Genomic DNA, 22,683 nt, shown 5'->3' on the forward strand with positions numbered 1-22,683 from the left:
TTGTGTGTCTATCTCTGCCCGAATCTCTGTCAGTTGGACACCGTAATGGAAACGAGAGACAGGAAGAGGAAGAGCACAGACACCGCCACAAAAGACGGCAAGACGCAAGAGGTCAGGAACTCAGGATTCTCGTTCTTGCGGGAATTAGATTTTTAGTATTAAAGAAAGAGAAGTGGGTGGGGGAGCTTGTGGCCTCTCACACCTCTGCTCTCTCTCTCTCTCTCTAGAGACGACGAAATTACTTTTTGGTGGGCCCCACCACTGACCCACACCTCCCATTTCTTGGAGTTTTTCGATGATTGACAGGTTTAAGTAATCAATGCTCTTTTTGCTGTTTGGTTCTTTCTCTATTGTTGATTTGACCTTTATACCCCTCCTTACCAAAATTTAATGAGGTTAAAACTAGGGTCAACAATCTGATTACCATCCTATGCAATTCCTTCATCTTGCGGTCTCTTGCAATTTTGATTGAGAGATTGACACGTGCTTCATCCAACGGTATAAAATCGATTGATGCAGTTTGTTTTTTTTCTCGTTCGCATCTTTCACGTGTCAGACTCTCAGGCCCAAACTGTAGCACCGCAAGATTAAGACACTGTTCAAGATTTTTTCCCCAACAATCCACGGTCACCATGGAACTTCCGTAAAATACGTCAATTTGGAATCTTATGGAAAAGAATTATTAGATTGATTTTTTTTTTTGGGTAAATACTTATTAGATTGATCATTAATTATTTTTCTTCCCCCCCTTTTTCAATCGCTTCCATACTATTTTTTTTTTCTTTTTATGTGGGGATTCATCGATACCGATCCGTATCAATCATTTCAATCTGGATTAAATTTATCTTTTTTAAATAATTTTTTTTAATATTTTTATCTTTTGTCCGTATTGATCCATCGATGTGGAATTGATCAGGAATTGATGTCGATTTTATCAATACTGATACGAATTTAGGATTAGAGCAAATTTGGGCCAATTCTGATTAATTTTAATCAAATCTGAATTGAAATTGGATGGGAGACTGATTTAACTATTCAATTCGAGTTTTTAAACGATATCAATTACGAAAACCAAGCCAGATGTGAAACAGAATCTTATGTGGATGGCCCTTTTGCAATAATTTAAACACCGGAATTGAGGATCAAATCAATCTCTATCAATTTTGATTCGGATCGAAATCAGCCGGAATCAATCTCTAGAACCCTAGGGTTGCCCCCTCATATTTGAAACCAGCGATTCCAATCCCAAAACCCTAGAATCAACCACTATCAAAATCAGCCAATTTGGCTGATCTAGTTCCAATTTTGAAAAGTCGAATGCAAGCTCTCCATCTCTCAATATGTAATAATGCAATCATGCCAAACGAGCTATCACTTTGTATTTTAGACAAAGTTTTCCTCCACCCATAGAGAATGGTTCACCCACCATTCTAGGTTTTACAAACCTTTCTTAGGCTTTTAGTATGTTTCAAAATACCTTTCCATTTCCATTTTCTCCAACCATTCACCGTGGATGAAGGAAAACTTAGTCCTTGTATTTTTGTGTAAACAAATAACTTGATCTTTGTCTGTGCTACAAAGTCACTTGGACCCATGAAAGATAAACTCGATCGAAACCTGTCAAAACCACTAAGTTAACTCGATTTCGAGGTTTTTGAGACGAGTTGAAGGAGGATTTTATAAAATCCCTGGATTCGACCGGTTTCAACCATATTTCGGTAGTTTCGATATTTATGCCCATCGAAACTTGGGGAAACTTGACGCGAAACTAAGACAAACATGTATTTATGCCAGAAACTGCCAAAAAACCAAGATAGACACTTAGTTATGTCTAATATCATCTAAGTAAATGTTTTTGTATTTATATTTCATTTACTTAAGATATTATTCATAAATATGCAAATACCCCTTATTTGGATCCAATAAAAATAGTTAAAAAGACAAATTTCAAAAGGAACAAAAAAAAATCAACCCCTCCAGTTCAAGAACAAAAATTGGATTTTCGCGGGTAGGTGCAATTTTCAACTTTCTAATGTTAGGGTTTTTCTCGAATCTATAAATTTCATAAATCTTAACATGGTAAAACATTGCTAAAAATCAAAAGTGCAGTAAAATATTCATTTGTTTTGATGTCCGAAAAAATATTTTCATTCAGAGCAATTTTGACAGCACTCACGCACATCAAATTAAGTTTGACTGGTACATAACTCCTTCAATATAAATCAGATTTAAGTAATCTTGGACTTGTTGATTAGCTATCAAAATAAAGCTTTCTAACAAATCCAATATTAAATCTGATTTATATTTAAGGAGTTATGTTCTGGTCAAACCTTATTCAATACCATGTCCAAGAACAATATATAGTATAGAACTTGGATCAAAATCACAAGTAATATTTTTAGTGTTCTCCATGTAAAACTAATGCATGGATTGGATTTAAAATATAAAAAATAGGCAGCAGAACAAAAATCAGGGCAAAAAAACAACTTTGGGCCTTGAAACCAAGGTTCAAGTTAACTTGAAGAAAGTCTCAGGTTTCGACCGAGATATGATCGAAACCGAGACAAACTCAATTTATGGCTGGTCGAAACCTAATTGAAACCCGAGTTTTAGAACCTTACTTGGACCAAACCAACCACATGCCTCGTTCCTGCTTGCGTGAATCATTGGCGTGAGAGACAAAGGGGAACCAAACCCTAACTTAGACTCTTATCTGCATAAGTCCACTTGCCAGTTTCCAATCCACCGATCCCTCAAATATTTTGGCTTAAATTTTTTTTTATACAAAAGAGCATGCCAACTTGCTCAATAAAATAATTGAAATAAAACCAATATTTAAGTGGATAATTTTACCATCATTACCTAACATGAGTTACATGACAGGGTATTTAACTCCAAAAATTTCGAATAAATACCAGACATATTAAAATTTAATATTTTTGTAATCAAAGAGGGTTGAGTACACCGTTGGCTGTTTTTAGAGCTAGCCAGGTAGCAGTTGTGCCCAATGGCCCTGATGGGGAGGACATATAGTCTTTTCCATAGGAGTGGGAGAGAGACAGACACTAGTTGGCACAACGCTGATGAACCCAATCTTTACTCAAATATTATATACAAGAATTATAATTATCAAATATGATAAGAGTTTTAAATAAGTCACCATAATTTACATTATTTTTTAAACTGATTTCATTTCCATTGTCTTCTTCCATTCCCTTCGCTTTCCCTTTACTAACAACTAAATGGAGCAGCCCGAAGAGGGAGTGGGCACCTAGTAGGCCCAAGGAGTAGGGATACCTAGATAGTGCCGCATGACAATTGGCAGGTAACCAAACCTTGGGCATGCCTGTAACCAGGCAATGCCAAACCACTAGGGCAAAGCCAAGGTGTGCAAACTATATCATTTGATGCAAACTATCATTCCATGATTTGGACATTATCAAACCATATAACTTGTAATACAAAGTGAAGATGGTTAAAGTTGAGGCTGATTTTTTTTTTTTTGGATAAGAAGCTGAGGCTGAATGATTCATGTCAATTTGGGCTTACAATGGATAAGATTTTCTAATATGATTCGAATATGGTTCATCAAAGAGGTATCAAACTAATGTGACCATGATCCAATATTCCAAGCTAGTGAGGGGTGATCTAATATAAATTAAATCCGTCTAGTCTAGATTTATTGGGGAAAGTTTTCCTGGATCGTATGTGAATGAAAAGTAAACCCATCAAGGTCATTAATGTCTGCCCTCTATTTACGAATGGCCAAAATTACCCTCATTGTTACGATACCCTCTCAACACCATCTGAAAGCCTCAATCACCCTTGATCATTGCTGAAGGAAAACTCGATCTAGATTTATAAGGTAAACTCTTCAAGTAATTATTTTTAAAATAATAAATCAATAATAAATATTGCATAACTAGAGCTGATCAAATCGATTTAATAATAAATTACCGGATTAGATTAGACCATTTATTAACCAGATTTGGACTAAAAACAAGGTGGTTCGACCTGAACCAGTTCCCAACCCGTTGACTGCCCAATTGTTGAATGGAGTCAAGGTTGTCAAATTCTAGCACGAACCGTTTGGACTGATTGGAAAAACCTGAACTGAATCAAATCGAATGCTTATTGAATCACTTCGGATTCGTTTTTAAAAATACAATATAAAATAAGATGATCGGACCAATCAAAGAAAATCGATTATTACCGAAAAAGATCATACCCGAAATGGTTAAAACCGAAATTTATCTTACCGGCTCTGGTTTAACCCAGTATCAATGTAACCCAATCAAAATTGGACCAAACCGATCGATTGACACACCCAAATGGAATATCTTCTCTCAACTGATTACTCTCTCTTATTCATTGTTCTAAAATTCGAAATTGGATTGACCGCTGACCAATCCCAATTATAGATATTCCGTTCCTGCCGATTTCAGGGTTTCTAAGACCGATTCCGTTCTCACTGACCGCTTCGTTCCCTATTCCGCTTAGTTGGATTTTGGGGAGGTTTTTTGGGGTTAAAAGATTGCAACCCAACGAGGTTGTCAATCGTTGCTCCGCCTGAACCTCATGGGTTTTGGATTGGGCCTTCTTTAGAAAAAGACAAAAAAGAGGTCAGGTCGAGTCGGGTCCACGCTCTGACGCTCCATTGTATACGTCCGGGTTTAGTTTTCAAAATTCCTTACCATAAAAAAAAAAAAGGGTTTTCAAAATTCAAAGAAACAGACTAGGTTCATTGTACCGCAAAGCGGCAAAGGTATCCCATTCCCATGTTTTAGAAGATTTGTGAAGAAATAAATAAGGAAGAAAACTTTATCCAATAAATTATTTCGAATAACTTCAAACCAGTACCGTCGTTTTGATTCCCTACTTTTACCAAAAAAAAGAGTTTTTGATTCCCTACTTTATCTTTGTTCAGTTCGTTCCCTCTTATCTTTCTAACTTGACCCCCTTCCTCCGCTTCTCAGCCAACATTGTCACTACAACTCACCAGCGCCACCGTTCATGGAGGCGGACGGTTTCCGAAAATTGGACGAGGAGTCGCTGGTGGAATACATAAAGGCGACACCTGCTTTGAGTTCGAAGCTTGGAAACCAACTCGATGGTATGCATATCAAAGAAGTCGGAGACGGCAATCTCAATTTCGTATACATCGTCGTTGGATCTGCTGGTTCTTTCGTCATCAAGCAGGTAACTCTTTTCTTCTTACTAAGTTTCTTCATTCGTTTTTTCTTTATTGGGGGATCAGGGACTTGAGTAAAAGGTCCTATCTCACCCACTTCAAATGATTGTAAGAGGAATAATGTCGAGTAGTTTACGTGCTACATATATATGGGTGGGATTCCATGATAGTATGGTTCGGTTTCCCCTGAAGTAGAGCTGTTGCGGCGATGTTAGATCTTCATGCGTTCCTTCCTTTTTGGAAATGGAAATTCCTTGAATTTATACGGTGTCTGTTTGCTAAAAGTTAGGGGCTTTGAGTCCTTGAAATTGTTCTTGCTATCCTTTTATGAAAGAGTACTTTTCATTAAATGTTTAGATACAGTATAGTGTTGATTGTTCTTGCTGCCCTTTTATGAAAGAGTACTTTTCATTAAGTGTTAGATACATTTTAGTTTTGGTTGAATCAAGGATGTACAATACCCTTCGAGTGGCTACTATGGTTCAACAGTTTGCATACTAATAGTGGCACTTCAAAAAACCAGTATGCCATGCTTGGCCGTTTATTCTATTCCATTCTTTTGAAAGGGTAGGAAAATTAGGAGATTTCTTCAGTACCAAATCCATTGGATGAATGTACAATCAGTCTATGCGAGGAGATTATTTTATTTTTTTGAAATCATTATTCTGTCCTCTCCTCCCCCCTTTTACTTTATTTTGCTGAATTGTGGTCATTCCATCTTGGTTTTGTCGAATGCAGGCTATTCCTTACGTCCGCTGCATAGGGGAGACATGGCCTATGACAAAGGAGCGTGCATATTTTGAGGCAATGACTTTAAAAGAGCATGGCCGATTATGTGCTGATCATGTACCAGAAGTTTATCATTTTGATCGTGCTATGTCCTTGATAGGAATGCGTTACCTGGAGCCTCCACATATTATCTTGCGGAAAGGTTTGATCGCTGGAGTTGAATACCCATTGCTTGCGGAGCACATGTCGGATTATATGGCAAAGACTCTTTTCTTCACATCCCTTCTTTACCTTTCAACCACAGATCACAAACGAGCTGGTAAGTTACCTTTGTACATCCTTGTTTTGTGCAAGTTTTACAGATTCCTTGTTATTTCATAGCCCACTTTACCTATTTTCTCTACTTACAAAATGCATTTCCTCTCACTTGTTCCTCCATATTTAGCTTTTAATGCCCCTTCAAGATCATACATGTTCAATGGATGGTTCTTTAGTACACCTACCCTAGGAATTTGATTGGGCCGAGCTTGTTCTTCATTCTGAAGGGTTGATTTCATTGCAAGTCCTTGGTTCAAAGCTTTTGCATCCAATGGATGTGGCCAGCAGAAATTATCCTTGGCAAGTGCAGTAGCTGTGTCAGGAAAAGAGGTGGATGTGTGTAGTTAATATAGTTTTGTATCATATACTACTTTTATGTGCTATGATAGAATGGATTAGGGTTTCCAGTGCTATAGGCTCTTGTGTTTACTGTTTTAGTGTTTTTTTTTTTTAAACATAATTACATGCTTTATCTTATTACTAGTGTTGATTCTAATTTAAAAATTCCAGTCCAACTGTATGTACAGAATTTTATTACACAATAGCCATTAATTGTGAACCCAAGTGTATTCTATAGTTATATGTTTATCAATGTAAAAGCTTGCAAAAGAAGTGTGAATTTGTAAGCTAAGATCAGAAGCAGCTGATCATAAAGCGGATGTTTCCTTGGAATCTTAAATCAAGAGGAAGGTATTATTATAATAATCAATATCCTAAATCAGATAATTGGAATCTTAAATTAGGATGTTTCCTTGGCTTTGTGAACTACTGATGTCAAAATAGCAATAACCTTGGTGTTTATCTGATAAAAAGCGGATGCAAACCAGAAACCCTAGGGTAGATTTGCACAACCATTCCACTAGCCTAGGTTCCAAGTTTGGTTGTGATTAAGCTTAGTTAGTCATTGGTGCTAGGTTTGAAAATGACTGCTCTTGTCAGTGTTCTATTTTCATTGGTGCTTGCTTGATCTGAGAGTTGTGTTCTTCATGCTTTGTGCAGTTTCCGAATTTTGTGGGAACGTGGAATTATGCAGGCTTACTGAGCAGGTTGTATTCTCAGACCCCTACAGGGTGTCTCAACATAACCGCTGGACTTCTCCTCATCTTGATCATGATGCTGAGTCAGTCCGGAATGATAATACTTTGAAGCTTGAAGTTGCTGAGTTGAAAACTATGTACTGTTGTGATCTTGCTCTAAATGTTTTTTTTTCATGATTCTCGATGACTTAACGAACTTAAATAACTGTCAGTTAGTTTTAAGATATTATATATTGATTCCTCCTAGTTCATAATTTATTTTTAACCTGCAGGTTTTGTGAGAGAGCCCAGGCACTAATCCATGGGGATCTCCATACTGGTTCTGTCATGGTGACTGGTGATTCTACTCAGGTTATAGATCCAGAGTTTGCATTTTATGGACCAATGGGGTATGATATAGGGGCCTTTCTGGGGAACTTGTTTTTGTCTTTCTTTTCACAAGATGGGCATGCTGATCAGGGAAATGACCGCAGAGTATGTATCACATTTATCTCTAATAACTTCATAGTTGGTTGTTGAGTCATTAGTTTATGACACTTAAATTTCTTATACCTGGATGGACTTCGTACTATTTTTGGGGTTATGTCTGAAGTCAGTACTCATGATTAAAAGCCTTGAATTTGTGTCCCCATGAAAGTGATTCTTTGATTGCTCTGACTTTTTGGTGATCAATTAACTTTCACCTCACTTCTTTAGGTTTGGGTTGGAGGTGGGGTGTGTGTGGAAGGTTGGGTGTATGGAATGCAGCGTATTGGAGTGGTGAAGTAGAAACCTTTCTGCTTCTAGAAATGCTATAGAAGTATAGAAGACCAAATCTGATGGGTTTTTAGAAGCCTAAGAACTTAGTTTCCAGAATCACAGTGACGAAAGAATAACCAGATTCAAGAGAATTTAGATATATAGCAATCAACAATTCAGATAGAAGTGAAATCTTGGTCGTTGGTCTGATATATGGTCAAGAATAAGCCCACCGAAGAAGAACCTGATCCAATGGTTGGATCTTATGAACCAGTCCTGTTTCAGAATTTGCAATTTAAGATCCTAAAAACTAAGAATTCTAGTAACTCACAAAATACAGGACAGAAACTGATCAAAAACAGGTATGATAACAACAATAGATTAGTGAACAGATCTGAGTTATATCCACAGAAGATTAATCTTAATGATAGCAAAAATCAGTAGCTTAAAGGATAAATTATTGACCAAAAGAGTTCCAACAGATTGGTAATGATCCAAGTTCAGAAATTGAATTTGAAATCGTAGGAATTCTTAGGATGACCTGCGGTTACTGTGATCTCAGATGTGTGTCAAGAAATAAGAAATGTCAGATTTAGATAGATGCCCCTTAATTACCTTAACTAGTTAGAGTAGGTGTTCCATATGATTAAAACTCTATCCAATGTAGGAACAAGAGTTCTATTCAACAAGACTCTATCCTATTCTTAACAACCAAGTAAATAACAATTACTTAATGAAATAAAACAACTCAAACTAACCTAATAAATTAAATACCGTATTACTACCTGCTACCCATAATTTAGGCCCAGTAAAGTGTCCTATTACAAAGAAAACCTATTGGACTAAAGGCCCAACACATATATAATCCAACCCAAGACTTTTTTCCGCTAAAATAAGCCCACACGTGTGATTTTTCTGTATCAAAACCCTTAAAAAATTAGGCTGATCTTACGTTGTCCATGCATACTTTGTCTAGAATCTGTGCTTGATCAGCTGATGGCTTGATTGATAAAATATGGTTGAAGGTCTGAAATTAGAAACCAGGGACAGATTTAGTAACTTACTAACTTGTAGCATATCCAGCTATTGGATGAGGCTGAGATTAGGGCCAATGGAAGGTTTCCAACAGTAGACGATCTCTTCAAAACACCATGATAATCTACTGGGCAGATTAGAAGATATGAGAGATGGAACACTCCAGCAATAGAACTTCAAGAATAGATGCCACAGGGTATTGAAGGATGGAGGACGGTCTGCTCTTGTTCTCGAATCACCATCAACAGTACGTTACTCCAATGGTACCAGGAGGCAATAGCACCATTTCAGGTCTCTGACAGCTTCATAGAGACCAATGTTACGGGGAAATAAAATAGAAGCAAAGGGGGAAAAGAAGGAAGAGAGAAGAGGGAAGAATAGGGGATATGACCAAGGCCTCTCACCTATGACCTTTGTCAGTTTTTCACTAACCCTAATTTAATCTTTGCACACAACTGTTTCTCACAGCAACAAAGGCACAAAATCCAAGTTTTCATTGATAAAATCACGGGGATGGCCCCTATTCCTTTAGCTGTAGTACTTGATCCTTATACAACAAGTAACTAATAAATTTAAACAACTTATTAGAAACTAAAGGTACTACTAAAAAACAAAATAGAAACCACACTAATTATGTAGTAGTAGTACTACAATAAGGACCCGTGATTCTGTTTTTTAGTGAACCGGTAACACCCAGACCATGGCTTGGTCTGGCTTGAACCAAACCCAGTTGAAGAACTGTGGGCCTGCTTCTTCTTAAGCGTATGAACTGTTTGTAGTGCTTGTCTACACCACTAGCCTTTAAGCTGCAGCCTCTGTACTGATTTCTCATTTCTGTCTTAACTCTTAACTGAGTTGATCATTTCTACCCATAGTTCGAAAACTCGTTTCGTTTTGGTATTTCGGGCTGACCGAAATATCCGAAATTTCAGATATTTCAGTCGAAATATTATACTTTTTCAGCAAGGTTTCGGTAGGTCATTTCTGTGGGTTTTAGGCCAAAGGCCTAAAACTTTATGGAAACCCTATTTTAGGTTATATAAACAAATGTAAATGTCCAAATTGCAAAAATAGTCACCAAAATGGTGTTTTGGATTTGCACCGTTAATTGGCAGTATACGGTTGAATCCTAATGTATAACTTAGTTAATTACACACACACACATTGTTTAATACTTAAGTATTAGAGGAAATAAGTCACATATTAATAACTAATAAGTAATTTAAACAAGTAAATTCACTTGGAGACATAAATTCAATGACTCATAAGTCATAACTTAAGTCATAATATTAAGTACAATAAGTCAATAACAATAACAAATTAACAAGATGATATCAATATCCCAAATTCCCAATACAAGTCAAGTAGTCATCAAGTGACCCAAATGTTTACAAATATTCTAATAATAATTACTCCGCCGTCCAGGATCTACCCCGCTCATGGTCCGATGGAGCCGACGTGTATTGTTCTCCGACTGTAGGACATATGAATGCCACATCATAGTCTGGGAGAAGAAACGAGTGTAGTCATCCACAGTTGCCATGTAAATTGCATCATCAACATGCTGAAGGTAATCATTGTTGGAGTTATTAGCAAGGGAAGTACTGGTCTCTCTTCCCCAACTCCGGCGTATTCACTCCTGTATTCTCCAAGTGCTTTCGGCGTAGATGCAGCGAAGATTCGAAGGACAGTACACAATTAAGCAATGAGCAGGTGAAGAATGAAGAACAAAGAAGAAAAAACCACAAAAGAGCAGCCTTGTGAGTCTCGGTCGAAATTTCGACCGAGACTAACGAGTTTCTGTCTTTTGTATTAAGTGATTTGAAAGGGGAATCTCGATATCTTGGGAGATGTAACAATATCTCGAGATATCACGAGATGATCGAAATCTCGTTTGAGATTTAGTATTTTTTCATAACGAAGTATCATTTCGTTTTGCCCTGGTCGAGATACTCGAAATTCTTGAGATCTCGACCGAGATTTCACGAGTTTTTGTACTACCAGGATCTTGGAGTCGTTTCTGATTTCGACTTGAAAATTCTAAATTTGACATTGTTTCAGCCATGAGGTTGGTTCCAAGGATAAAGAAGTGGATCTTAATAGTTTAAGACACTTATCCCTTGTTATTTGATTGTTTGCCTCGTACAAATATGAACATATTATTGAACCTGTGGAGTTATTGTGCAGACTAGTGAGTTCCTGATGTGAATTAAAATATACTCCAAAAGGGAAAAACAGCAGGGCAGTATTTTCTAAACCCAGCTTGGATGCATGAACACCCAAGTTTTTTGTATCTTAATCGGTTCCTACACCATTTTCTTATTCACTGGGAAAGCCCAGAGGCCCTCATTAGCTTTTCTTTGGCAATTTATTCCTTTGCTTCTTTGTCTCCTCTATTCTTATGGTTCCCAAAGTTCCACCAATTTAAGATACTTCTTGTAAGAACTGGTATCAATTTTGGGAATTATTATCTGCGGGATAGCTGGTCCTGAAGGACAGTGAAGCAATCATTATTTGTAATCTCAAGGAAAGTGGACTTTTGCATCAACATTATTTGCCTTCCAGAGCATCCCTTATTCTGATTCTGGGATCTGAAGAAGTTTGGGTTCGTCAAACTAGTGTATTAAGATTCACCCTGCCCCCCAATAGGTTGCAAGTATGCAGTATTATGATCCTCGGGATGTAGAAAACAGTTCATGGGTCAGAAAACTCATGTTTTTCATACTTAAATCCATCATATATTACCATGGGTGGTATAAACGATGTTTTCTAATGAATTATGGATGTTCTCATGCAGGGATACAAAAAATGGATCTTGACAACCATAGATGAGACATGGAACCTCTTTGAGAAAAAATTTACCACACTTTGGCATCATCACAAGGATGGACCTGGTGAGCTATATTTTCCTGATATATATAATAGCCCCGAGCTTCGGCTGTTCGCAAAGATAAAGTACATGGAGAACTTGTTTCATGACAGTCTTGGATTTGGGGCTGCTAAAATGATAAGGTCACAAGCTTATCCATTCTCTCTGCTTTATTTTCTCTACCTGCTGCTTTGTTTTTCTATATCCCTTATCTTCCCAATTGGTAGTGGGTTGGCACTAATATTTGCATTCATATCGGCATCCAATGCCATATTTCTAGACCATAAGATAGTTTTGAAATGTCATTCATGTTTGAGGAACACCATAAACATTTTCACTTACCTGAAGCTAGTTTTTCAAACTTCAACTTGCAAAGAATCCTGTAAGGTTCGATTGTAGTTCCTATTCTTAACTTTTCTATGGGCCTTTATTAACTTGAAAGTTTGTTTGGTATTGGTGACATTTTATTATTTTCTGGACCAAAAGATAGTTCTCCAATATCATTCACATTTGAAGAAACCATAAACCTTTTTACTTACCTGTGGATAGTGTATCAAATTTCAACTTGCACAAAATCCTGTTAGGTTCAATGGTAGTTTGTGTACAAGTCCTCATAACGTACATGAACTCCACCCTTACTTCTTTGGAGGATAACACAGATACGGTTGTACAATTGCATGCCAACTGCTAAGCTTTTACTGACCTTGATCTCTACTTCTTGGGTGAGCTACTTGAGATAAGTTTATGCCAGCTGCCAAGCTGACAACATTAGCTTTTTACATTTAAAAATGCCCTTCGGGTAAATGGGACAAAAGAAACAAACCCAGTTTGTATATTTTTTAGGAAATACATCTTAAAACAGATCTTGTTTAATATCCAAATAGTTTGGCGTCTTGAAGCTTAGCACTGATCTGCCTCATGAATTACTCATTCGCTAGGAAATGTTCATAAACCAAGGAACACAAGAATTATTGAGATATTTAGACATATGTTTAATGTCCTTATTGTTGCCACCAACTCAACATCTAATGATGGATAATTACTTACAAGGGGGAATGAGCTGAACTCAAAAATCATCAGATGATGGCGTGGTTTTAACTAGTCTAATATGGATTGACATACCAACTGCAAAAGGAAATGGGGCCCAGGGTGGAAACAACCTCCCTTTGCAGTTATTATCTTATTTCTTCAAGTTATCTGATTTAAGTTACGTGGTCCTATGTGCTAATATTCACTTGAAATATTTACAACTCAACTATTTATATGTTAATTTGCAGGAGACTAGTGGGTGTAGCTCATGTTGAAGATTTTGAATCAATTCAGGATGCTAGCAAAAGAGCAGACTGTGAGCGCAGAGCTCTCAACTTTGCAAAGATGCTTCTGAAGGAAAGACGTGGATTCAAAACCGTCAGTCAAGTTATAGCAACCATTCAGTAATTTAAAATTTTAAACCATGATTAGCTGGTTTCTTGTTTGGTTGGTCTTCGTGGGGATGATTTAAAACAAGTTGTATTAGTGTTTATTCCCAACACCCCGACCCTGTTAAAAAGTGTTGAGCTATGGTATTATGTTATCATACCTAGTATGGGTATTTTCAGTTCTTTGTTTCCCCCTTTCTTTTTCTTTCGTATCATAACAGGGTAATGACCTCTGAGTTATATTGTCAACATCATAGTTGTCAGGGCATGCCCCCAGTCGCCTTGGTCGTCTTGTGTCCACCCCCCCCTCCAATGCCTTGGGTCGCCTACACGCCGTGACAGTTATGGTCAGCATCCCTTTGGTCATATTTTTGGAGACTCTTGTGTTTTGGAATCGGCCCAATGGTCTATTGTCAAAACAGTCGTGTTTTGGAGTCGAGCCAACGATATATTGTCAAAACGGGGTATGGGAATTCATGAGAGACTGTTGGTTTCATGGTTGCCTAAATTGTTGATTAAGATTGTAGATACATCAAAATGTTAATTATGCATACCGAAGGCATTACGCTACCTTTATTCATGAATAAAGGAACATGCCAGCTACACAACGTTATGCATACCGAAGGCATTTTACTCTTGTTTCATTGATGAGGGTGGAGAAATGAAATACTAAAAAAATGGAAGATGTCGAGAATCCAAGGTTTAAATTACAGAAAAATATATAAAGTGCAACTTTAGTGAAGCTGAGTATTAGTTTAGAACTTGGATGGCTAAGAGGCAATTTAGTTAAGGCTGAACCTAGAGATGTCCAAGTGAAATTTACTTTGGTTAAATTGATTTTGCTGTGTAGGGAAGGGTGCGATGCGATCTGACTTGTGTTTGCTTAAATATTAAAAGAATTCTGTAGGGAAGGATCTTTGTCTCCTCCAGTTCTGGCCCGTACGGGCAGGGAACTTGAGGAGATAATTTTCCCTGTAGGGAAGCATGCCCCACCTCATACACACAGGGGTTTGAAATTATCGCCCGGCCCCATGAAGAGTGAAAAAACTATTTCCTGTTACATCTACAAATTTTTCCCTCCATCTGTGGAGAAAGAAGAGTCCCCTCATTACTGGTGATTTTACCGTGTGACTGAATTTGCTATAGTACAAGGTCGAAAATATCCTTCTATAGTCCAATTAGAGAGGATCAATGATACTGGTGAAGGGATTCCTCCTTCACCATGTGTGAAAGAAAATTCAGAATAACAGGTAATCTTCTGAATCTCCAAATCAATTGACATTCTTTTCCTTCTTTTTCCTCTTTTTATCTTGTTATTTTGCTACCAATAATCGCTACATGAGCATTTCCCATCCTTGAAGAAATGAAACCGACGTGAATCTCTTAGCACAATCTCTCTTCCCTCCACCTGAGAAACAAACTTCATCCAGTTATGACAATCTCTGCATATTCGTAGGTTCTTGATTATCCTGATTGCAGCTTTGCTTTTGGGCCATCTCTGTAATAGACCCAATGACACAGCCAGTTTCTCACTGTGAAAACTTACAATTATTTCCTTCTGCAACTCTTCAACATCGTGAAGCACATCGGTAGTCCTTGGGACATAGCCTATTGCTCTACATCTGTTGTCCAACTCCTGCATCTTCTCATAGATCTCCTTCCTCCATGGGTGAGATATATCTCCAGCCACCAAGATGTGTCTCTTGTTTGCTGCTTCTATCCAACTATAACCAGCTTCCTTTTTCAACCCTTTGTTTCTCATCAATTTCCTCACCCTTGTTGCATCCTCCCACATACCCGAAGCAGCATAAAGATTTGACAGAAGGATATGGGTAGTCTCATCTTCAGGCTCTGACTCAAGAATCCTGGTTGCAGCATACACACCAAGCTGAAGTTGCTTATGAGCATGGCATCCCCCAAGTAACACTCTCCAAAGACTCACGGAATCACCATGGTTGGGATCGAAGAGTGGAGTTCCTGCGTCAACCAATTTCTGAGCACTTTCTAAGTCACCTAAACGACTAAACAGATCAACCATGCAAGCATAATGCTCAACGCTTGGCTTTACACCGTGATCCTTCGTCATTGAGCTGAAGTAGTGTTTACCTTCATCAACTAGACCTGCATGAGCACAAGCTGTAAGCAGTCCAAGGAAGGTTACAGAATTAGGCTTGACATTGTTTTCTTCCATCCTCTTGAAGAGTTGGAGAGATTCATAGGCCATTCCATGATGTGCATACCCTGTGATCATGGCCGTCCAGGAGAAGACATCTTTCCTTTCCATTTTGGAGAATATTAGGGTCGCATCTTTCACACTTCCACACTTTGAATACATGGATATCAAGGCATTATTGATCGACAATAGACATGTCTCACCGGTAAGGACTTTCTGGTGGCTGTGTTTTATGATAATAGCATGAAATTGCTTTCCTAGTTGCAGGGAAACCAATCGACCACAGGCAGTGAGAACTACTGAAAATGTGAAATTATCTGCCGGGAAGTACTGCTCATTCATATCCAGAAAGATCATGATAGCATCACTAGGCTGCCCATTCATGGAATATCCATCCATCAGCGCATTCCAAGAGTATGAATCCCTAATGCCCATACTGTCAAAAATCTTCTTGGCATCCGCCATCCGGTTGGACTTTGCATACATTGTGAGGAGGGCATTGCTCGTGGATGTAGCCATTCCTACTGAAGAAGTCCTCCTTACTATGTAGCCATGAATCTCCTTTCCTCCTCTGAAATACTTAGACCCGGATGTGTTAGACGTTGCAGAAGCAAGAATAATAGTAAAAGTATGATCATCTGGCTTAATTCCAGATAGCTGCATCTCCTTGAAGAGTTTGAAGCAGTTCTCCCATTGTTCATGCTGCTGATATGCTGTCAGCATGGAATTCCATGTGACCACATCCTTTAATGGTGCCCTGTTGAAAACAACCCTTGCTTTGCCCATTTCCCTGCACTTGGAATACATGGCGATTAATGAGTTTGCTATGCTTATTAAAACCTCAATTCCTGATCTGATCATATGACCATGAATCTCTTGTCCATGCTTTAAAGCCGAAACTCCAAAAATAGCTTTAATCACACTAAGAAAAGTGATGCGGTTTGGTTGTACCACAGGTCCAGATCTTAGCATCGTCTGGAAAACATCTATGGCAGCCTTAGCTTCTCCATTCTGTTCATTCCCTGCTATGATTGCATTCCATGACACGACATTCTTCTCTGATATCAAATTGAATGATTGGTTTGCATCTTCCAATTTCTCACACCGACTGTAAAATGTAACAAGAGAATTTCCAACCATTGTTGCATCAATTAGACCATCTTTGATGATCCTTCCATGAATTACCATTCCATATCTCTCAGCTCCCACAGAACCACAAGCATTGAGAATGCAAGCAAAAGTTTGCTCGGTTGGGGCTGACACTCCAGTACAGAGCATAGCAGCAAACAGTCTAAAGGCTTCAACCAAGCATCCATTTAAGACATAGGCAGCAATTATTGAATTCCAAGACAGGACATCATCTAAAGAACAGACAGGGACCTCGTCAAAAACCCGTAGTGCATCATTCAAGAGTCCATAATTGGAATACATGGTTATGAGAGAAGCACGCAGCTCGGCATCTTGGCCAAGACCAGCCCGTATTAACCACCCATGGAGCTGTCTGGCGGTTGAAACCTCCCTAAGAAAAGAACTTGCTTTGAGGAGGTTTCCCAAGGTAAAGTCATTGGGCCTAAAGCCTTCTTCCAACATTTCCTCAAACAAATGAAACGCTTCCAAGGAATTCCCACACCAGGAATAAGAAGAAATGATGGTAGACCAAGAGAACTCATCTCTATATGGCATTTTATCGAACAGTTTACGTGCATCATCCAATCTTCCTTGTTTAGTGAGAGACGTGAGTAGTTTGTTATAGTCGAAGATGCTGGGCCGGCAACGAGAAAATCCATTGTCGTCTAGTTCAAGTAGTAGTTGCGAAGCCTCTTCTAATCGTCCCCGGGCACGCAAGGATTGGAGAAATGAAGCTCTCTGCTTACAGTTATGAAAGATGGAGCTGACGTAATGACGGTTTAAATGGTCGTTAGGTAGTTGGCCAACGGAAGTAGGTACTGATATGGCAAGTGAAGAAACAGTTGCCACGGTTGCCATGGTGGACGGAAATGTGTTAAACGTCCAGTCATAAGCAAGGAAATACGAACTACGAAGGACATAGAAAGGCCAAAAACCAGATGGCCAGACCGTTTGATTCTCTTGGATTGAATCCAGATAAACTCGTCTGGTCCTCTCATCCCCGTTTTGTATTTTGTCATCTCTACTGTTGAAGAAAATCTTGGCCTATTTTTCCAAACCTTGAGTGTGTTAGACCTTAGAAACCATGGATTTAGTTTACCTTATTTCTTAAATAAAAAAAAAAAAAGGCCCATGCATCAGCGTGGTAGCCAATGTAAGTGCGTACAGAGTTATCCACTGCAGTTACAGCAGCGCTGTCATGTATGCACAGTGGGGCTGCTGTGCACACATGGCCGCTGCTGCGCCGTATGATACACACAATAGCGCTGCAGTTACAGCATTGGATAAAAATTCTTAGTTTAGATGCAATTTTTCGATTTTACTAAGAGGTGAAATGTTTTTTCATGCACAAAAATCATTGGTTTGTGTCCAGGCGCATGAACCAGGCCAACCATACAACTAGGTAGCATTATTTTTTCCTAAAAATAAGTTCATGGTATCACATGCTATTATTATTTTTTGGCTATTCCCATCTAGGGCCCATTGAACACTAGGGGTGAATTGGTTTTTTTTCATGCACAAAGGCATTGGTTGCTATCTAGGCATAGGAACCAAGCCAACCACACAACTGGTTAGCATTCTTTTTCCCTAAAAATAAGTTCACTATATCACATGCTATTATTATTTTTTAGTTATTCCCATCAAGGGCCCATAGGACACGAATAATTATCACCTCCAATTTGCGGGTACCTCCAATTCCTCTAATAGGGGGGAGTGGACCCCACCTTGGATAGTGTTTTCGGGTAGGGGGTAGGGTGGTCATTTCCGCCCCCATGTGAGGAATTGGAGGAATTGGAGGGGGCAACGAATTGGAGGGCATAACGATTCCATAGGACACTAGGGGGTGAATTGTTTTTTCATGCACAAAGGCATTGGTTTGTGTCTAGGTGTAGAACCAGGCTAAACCACACAACCGGTTAGCATTCTTTTTCCCTCAAAAAAAGTTCACGGTATGACATGCAATTATTTATTTTTGGGTTAATGTCATGGACACCCCCTGTAAGTATCCAATATATCACGGACATGCCAAACTTTGGCAAAATATCATAGACTACCTTTACTTTATGTTTTTATTTCAACTTAGTCCACCCCGTTAGATTTGTGCAGTTAAGTTGCTGTTAGTTCTTTTATAATGACGAAATTACCCTTATCATAGGGGGAAGTTCTCATAATACCCTTAAGGGTAAAACCCAAATTACAAACCATTCTTTTCATCGTCTTCAATTCGTTGGGTCTAAGGTAGAAGAAGCAAGAACTGGGAAATTTCAAGATGAGCCAAGAAAAAAAAAAGGAGATACTATATTTGAGGTTTGAACGAGTAAAGTAAAATCTATTTTCTGCATGGAGATCGTCATCTTTATCTTATTGTTTTGCACACAAAACAAAAATCCAGATCTGGGCTTGATGGCCTGCGGCCAAGAAGTTGCAGATCCTCCAGCTATGCAAATCCTTCTCCATGTCTGCCTAACCGGCTTGATCTTTCCCAAATCTGGGTAGAAGTCTTCTTTATCTTAAAAAAAGAAAAAAAAAGAAAAAAAGAAAGTTTTCAATATTGGTGAAATCATAACATTGCAACAACTTCACAGTTTTGAGCGTGGTGAAATCTTTCCCAAATCTGGGTAGAAGTCTTCTTTTATCTTAAAAAAAAATTTAGTTTTCAACCGGCTTGATCTCCCATTAGTCTCTGATCACTAATGGCTTTATTATAAATTGATGCAGAGAGGTTTGGAGTTTGATCAAATTATTGAAGTTATTCACTCCCAATCATAAGCAAATTATTTCATATTCAGGACTGTGCATCACCATGTAATCAGCCCATATCCAGGCATCCAGCCCTCCAAACCCTTGCCGCCTGTGGCTGTTTAGCCTTTTGGTCGGCGGCTGTTTTTTTCTCTTACCCCTCGCATACCCCGTACCAGCAGCCCAACCCATGGCAGCGGTACTTAAACCCATCGCAACCCGTGGCCGAGAGGGCTGCTAGCCTACAGTTGCTTGACAATCGGCCAAGGTCGATTCAGTTTTTTTGCTATTTGCGATGGGCGGTGACCTACAAAATCTGAAGTTGATATTTTAAGAACTGAAAAAAAGAGCAGGAGAGTTGAAGAAGATGGGAAGATGGGATTCCATTCTTTATTTTATTTATTTAAATAACTACTTGGGGGTTAAAATGGACATTTTAATTTTGGGTGCTAATTGTGCTTAACATCAAGGGGAAGGTTGATATTTTGATATAGTTTGGTATATCCGTGATATTTCATATATTTACAGGGGGTGTCCATGAAATTTCCCCTTTATTCTTTGTTATTTCCATCAAGGGCCCATGGGAAACTAGGATGGCAGCCCCACGGGGGAGACTTATAGGATGCTACACATCTGATGGGGATACTGAAGAATTAAATTTGGGACCTCTCCCTAGGACTTAGGCTAGTGCTCTTCAGTCACCACCATGACAATTGACAAGAGTTGCTTCCCCATTAGAAATGTTAATACAACTTTTATATATAATTGGAAAAATGATGTATATATTGTTAATAGTATACATTTTCCTACACATACTCCCTCTCCTCCGTAGCATTATCTCTCTTCCCTAATCATGTTGACCTTCTGTATACAAATTGTGAAGCACAAGAGAGGATTTGGATTATATAAGCTATTCTGATACATCGATTCAATATAGATGAAATTGTGGAAGCGGACCTTTGATTTCCTTGGTCCACGCAAGAATTAGTCGTCCAATTGAAGCATTTCGAAAAGGAAAGTAAAAGAGAGTACGTAGGGGCAGAGTAAGAAGGTATGCCTTAAAGCACGCGGTGAATATGGGAGAGTAGAACTTTTGAGGCAAACTCTACTAAGAGGCGGGTTCCAGCCAACATTTTCAAGGATTTGATCCACCAATTTTCATATCACCACCAACTTATCTCTTCAGCGCTGGCACTGTCATGTTCCTGCTACAAGGCTGGCAGCCAAGGAAATGAGATCTCAAAGATATTTTAGATAGTCAAGAAAATGGGATCTTAAAGAGTATTTAAAAAAATATTAAAATAGGATATTTATTTATTTATTGGTAGAAAAATAGGGTATTTATGAACCCAAAGGGAAAGTGAATTATTCCATTTTCTCGACTGCTAGCCATATAGCGGGAACTTTCTTGCTACAGGTGTAGCAGTAAAATTTTTACCTCTTAATTCTTACAAGGAAACAGATCCTCTACAACATAGCTACCCTAGCGGCCATAGCAGTGCAGGCACAATGAGGTGCAAAATGACCACCTTACCCCTACTCGGGCAAGGCGCTCGGGTAGGGGTAAGGTAGTAAATGTACGCCTCACATGGTCTGCGCTGCTTTGGCCGCTCGAGCAGGGTTGTAGAAGATCGGGATCCTTCTTACAAACAATCAAAGACCATTGTAGAACTCTGTAGCGGATATGAGCATGGATTCCTTGTCCATCAAGCTTAATTTGTTGTTTCAAACATGGTTCTAGTGCATGGTATCAGATCGGGTATCGGTCACTTTCAAAATCGATATCGGACAAAATTATCCCTGAATCTCCTTAAAAATGAGTTTACTGGCCATTTTACCCCTTGTCTTTACCATGTCAGCGATACAGAATCGGCACAATATCGAAATTGGCCATATTTAAAACCTATACGTATCGCCCGATACGATACTTAGAATCATGGACTCTCTCAGTCTTTTTTTGTTTTTTCTGGTAGAAGGTCTCAAAGTCAAAAGATGATGATACAAGAATTCAACAAACATGACATATAATTCTGCCTTTACTAATCACCATTTCCAGTGTTTTAGTCTCCTCAAGTAAACATTACATATTGGTGCCTGTTGGAATTTAATTAAGATTGTTTCCAACAGTTCCTTATTCTATACTCAAGCATACGGTGCCTAAAATATAATATTATAGGGTAAAAGATTAATGCTACCAGATATATCACGCATACTTGGCCTTGTAATCAGACCATAGTTGATCCACCGTCTTCCCCAACAGTTCCTGGAAGAAGGAAACACTGTAACCTGTCCTCATCTTTTTGTTGAGAACGGCCACGAATCCATTACTGAGACTGTTACAGTAGTCGAGGAAGTAAGCGGTGACATCGTAGCCTTGGTCCCACCTATCCCCTCCACCAGGTTTCACCCAATGGGAAGGCGCATATCCAGCTTTCAACCTCACGTAATCTGCAATCCCTTCGATCAAACCACTAGGAGTCTGTCCGTTTCCGTTCCACTGCCAAACGTGTGTCATCTCGTGGTACAGAACGCCGGTGATCTCAGTCTTCACGTTGCCGGAGTAGCTCCCGATGTAGTTTGCACTGACGTGGATCTCGTTATTGCTAGCGTAGGCCACTCCATCCATGGTCTCCACGATCATGCTCACACTCTTTACACTCTTTTTTTGAGCGTTGCTCGTCTGCTGGAAGGTTCGCCAGATGAATTGGGTGGCTGATATCAGGGTCTGTTTGCTGTAGTTGATGCCAATTTCGTTCGAAAACCTCGTTCCTCCGGTTGTTCCGGTGGCGTTGTTGATTACTTGATATTCCACGGCATTGACACTCTGCAGAGCTGTGATTGCTACTACCACCAGAGTTGATAGGAGATAGAAGACGAACCTTCGTTGAGCAGCCATGAACGTTTTGCTTCTGAAGGATTACGAGACATCTAAGTTTTCTTTATATAACAAAGAAACATCCATCCTCTTCCCCTGCTCACCGTGTGACACACCCATCCACAGATCCACTCACCCACCCACCCACCCACCCACCCACCCGCACAATGGAAACAAAAAGAAAACGAGTCATCATAAGTTGACTCTGACTTTGACTATTCAAAGGGAATCTTTAGATCCTCTATTGCTGAGCTGCCCGGCAGGACCCTACTGTCAAGACACAACAAGGCGGTAAATGATCGTCTTACCCTCATTAGGGCAAGACGCTCAGGCAGGGATAAGGCAGTCATTCCTCGCCTTGCTGTGTCTTGATAGTAGGATCCTGCCGGACAGCTCGCCAGTAGAGGATCCAAATTGTGATTTTCCTTGACGT

The 22,683-nt window shown here is 39.1% G+C and overlaps 3 protein-coding genes across 3 annotated transcripts; 1 reads left to right on the forward strand and 2 right to left on the reverse strand.

The window, feature by feature from the left end:
• Window positions 1-4,909: 4,909 nt before the first annotated feature.
• On the forward strand, window positions 4,910-13,414 carry LOC122660058 (methylthioribose kinase). The gene is made up of 6 exons (XM_043855231.1): window positions 4,910-5,199; window positions 5,930-6,239; window positions 7,238-7,412; window positions 7,548-7,749; window positions 11,846-12,060; window positions 13,195-13,414. The coding sequence occupies exons 1-6, from the start codon at window positions 5,014-5,016 to the stop codon at window positions 13,352-13,354; spliced, it is 1,248 nt and encodes a 415-aa protein (XP_043711166.1). The 5' UTR covers window positions 4,910-5,013; the 3' UTR covers window positions 13,355-13,414.
• Window positions 13,415-14,656: 1,242 nt separating this feature from the next.
• On the reverse strand, window positions 14,657-17,494 carry LOC122658197 (putative pentatricopeptide repeat-containing protein At3g23330). The gene has a single exon (XM_043853109.1). The coding sequence runs from the start codon at window positions 17,492-17,494 to the stop codon at window positions 14,657-14,659; it is 2,838 nt and encodes a 945-aa protein (XP_043709044.1).
• A 4,084-nt stretch (window positions 17,495-21,578) lies between these two features.
• Window positions 21,579-22,278, reverse strand: LOC122659673. The gene has a single exon (XM_043854773.1). The coding sequence runs from the start codon at window positions 22,269-22,271 to the stop codon at window positions 21,579-21,581; it is 693 nt and encodes a 230-aa protein (XP_043710708.1). The 5' UTR covers window positions 22,272-22,278.
• Window positions 22,279-22,683: the final 405 nt, after the last annotated feature.

This window comes from Telopea speciosissima, chromosome 4 (assembly GCF_018873765.1).
Source record: "Telopea speciosissima isolate NSW1024214 ecotype Mountain lineage chromosome 4, Tspe_v1, whole genome shotgun sequence".
Lineage (NCBI taxonomy): Eukaryota > Viridiplantae > Streptophyta > Magnoliopsida > Proteales > Proteaceae > Telopea > Telopea speciosissima.

Coding starts and splice junctions, on each gene's coding strand:
- LOC122660058 (XM_043855231.1), top strand. CDS start 5,014: ATGGAGGCGGACGGTTTCCGAAAATTGGACGAGGAGTCGCTGGTGGAA. Junction 7,413..7,547: donor GTTGCTGAGTTGAAAACTAT/GTACTGTTGTGA, acceptor TTTAACCTGCAG/GTTTTGTGAGAGAGCCCAGG. Junction 7,750..11,845: donor ATCAGGGAAATGACCGCAGA/GTATGTATCACA, acceptor GTTCTCATGCAG/GGATACAAAAAATGGATCTT.
- LOC122658197 (XM_043853109.1), bottom strand. CDS start 17,494: ATGGCAACCGTGGCAACTGTTTCTTCACTTGCCATATCAGTACCTACT.
- LOC122659673 (XM_043854773.1), bottom strand. CDS start 22,271: ATGGCTGCTCAACGAAGGTTCGTCTTCTATCTCCTATCAACTCTGGTG.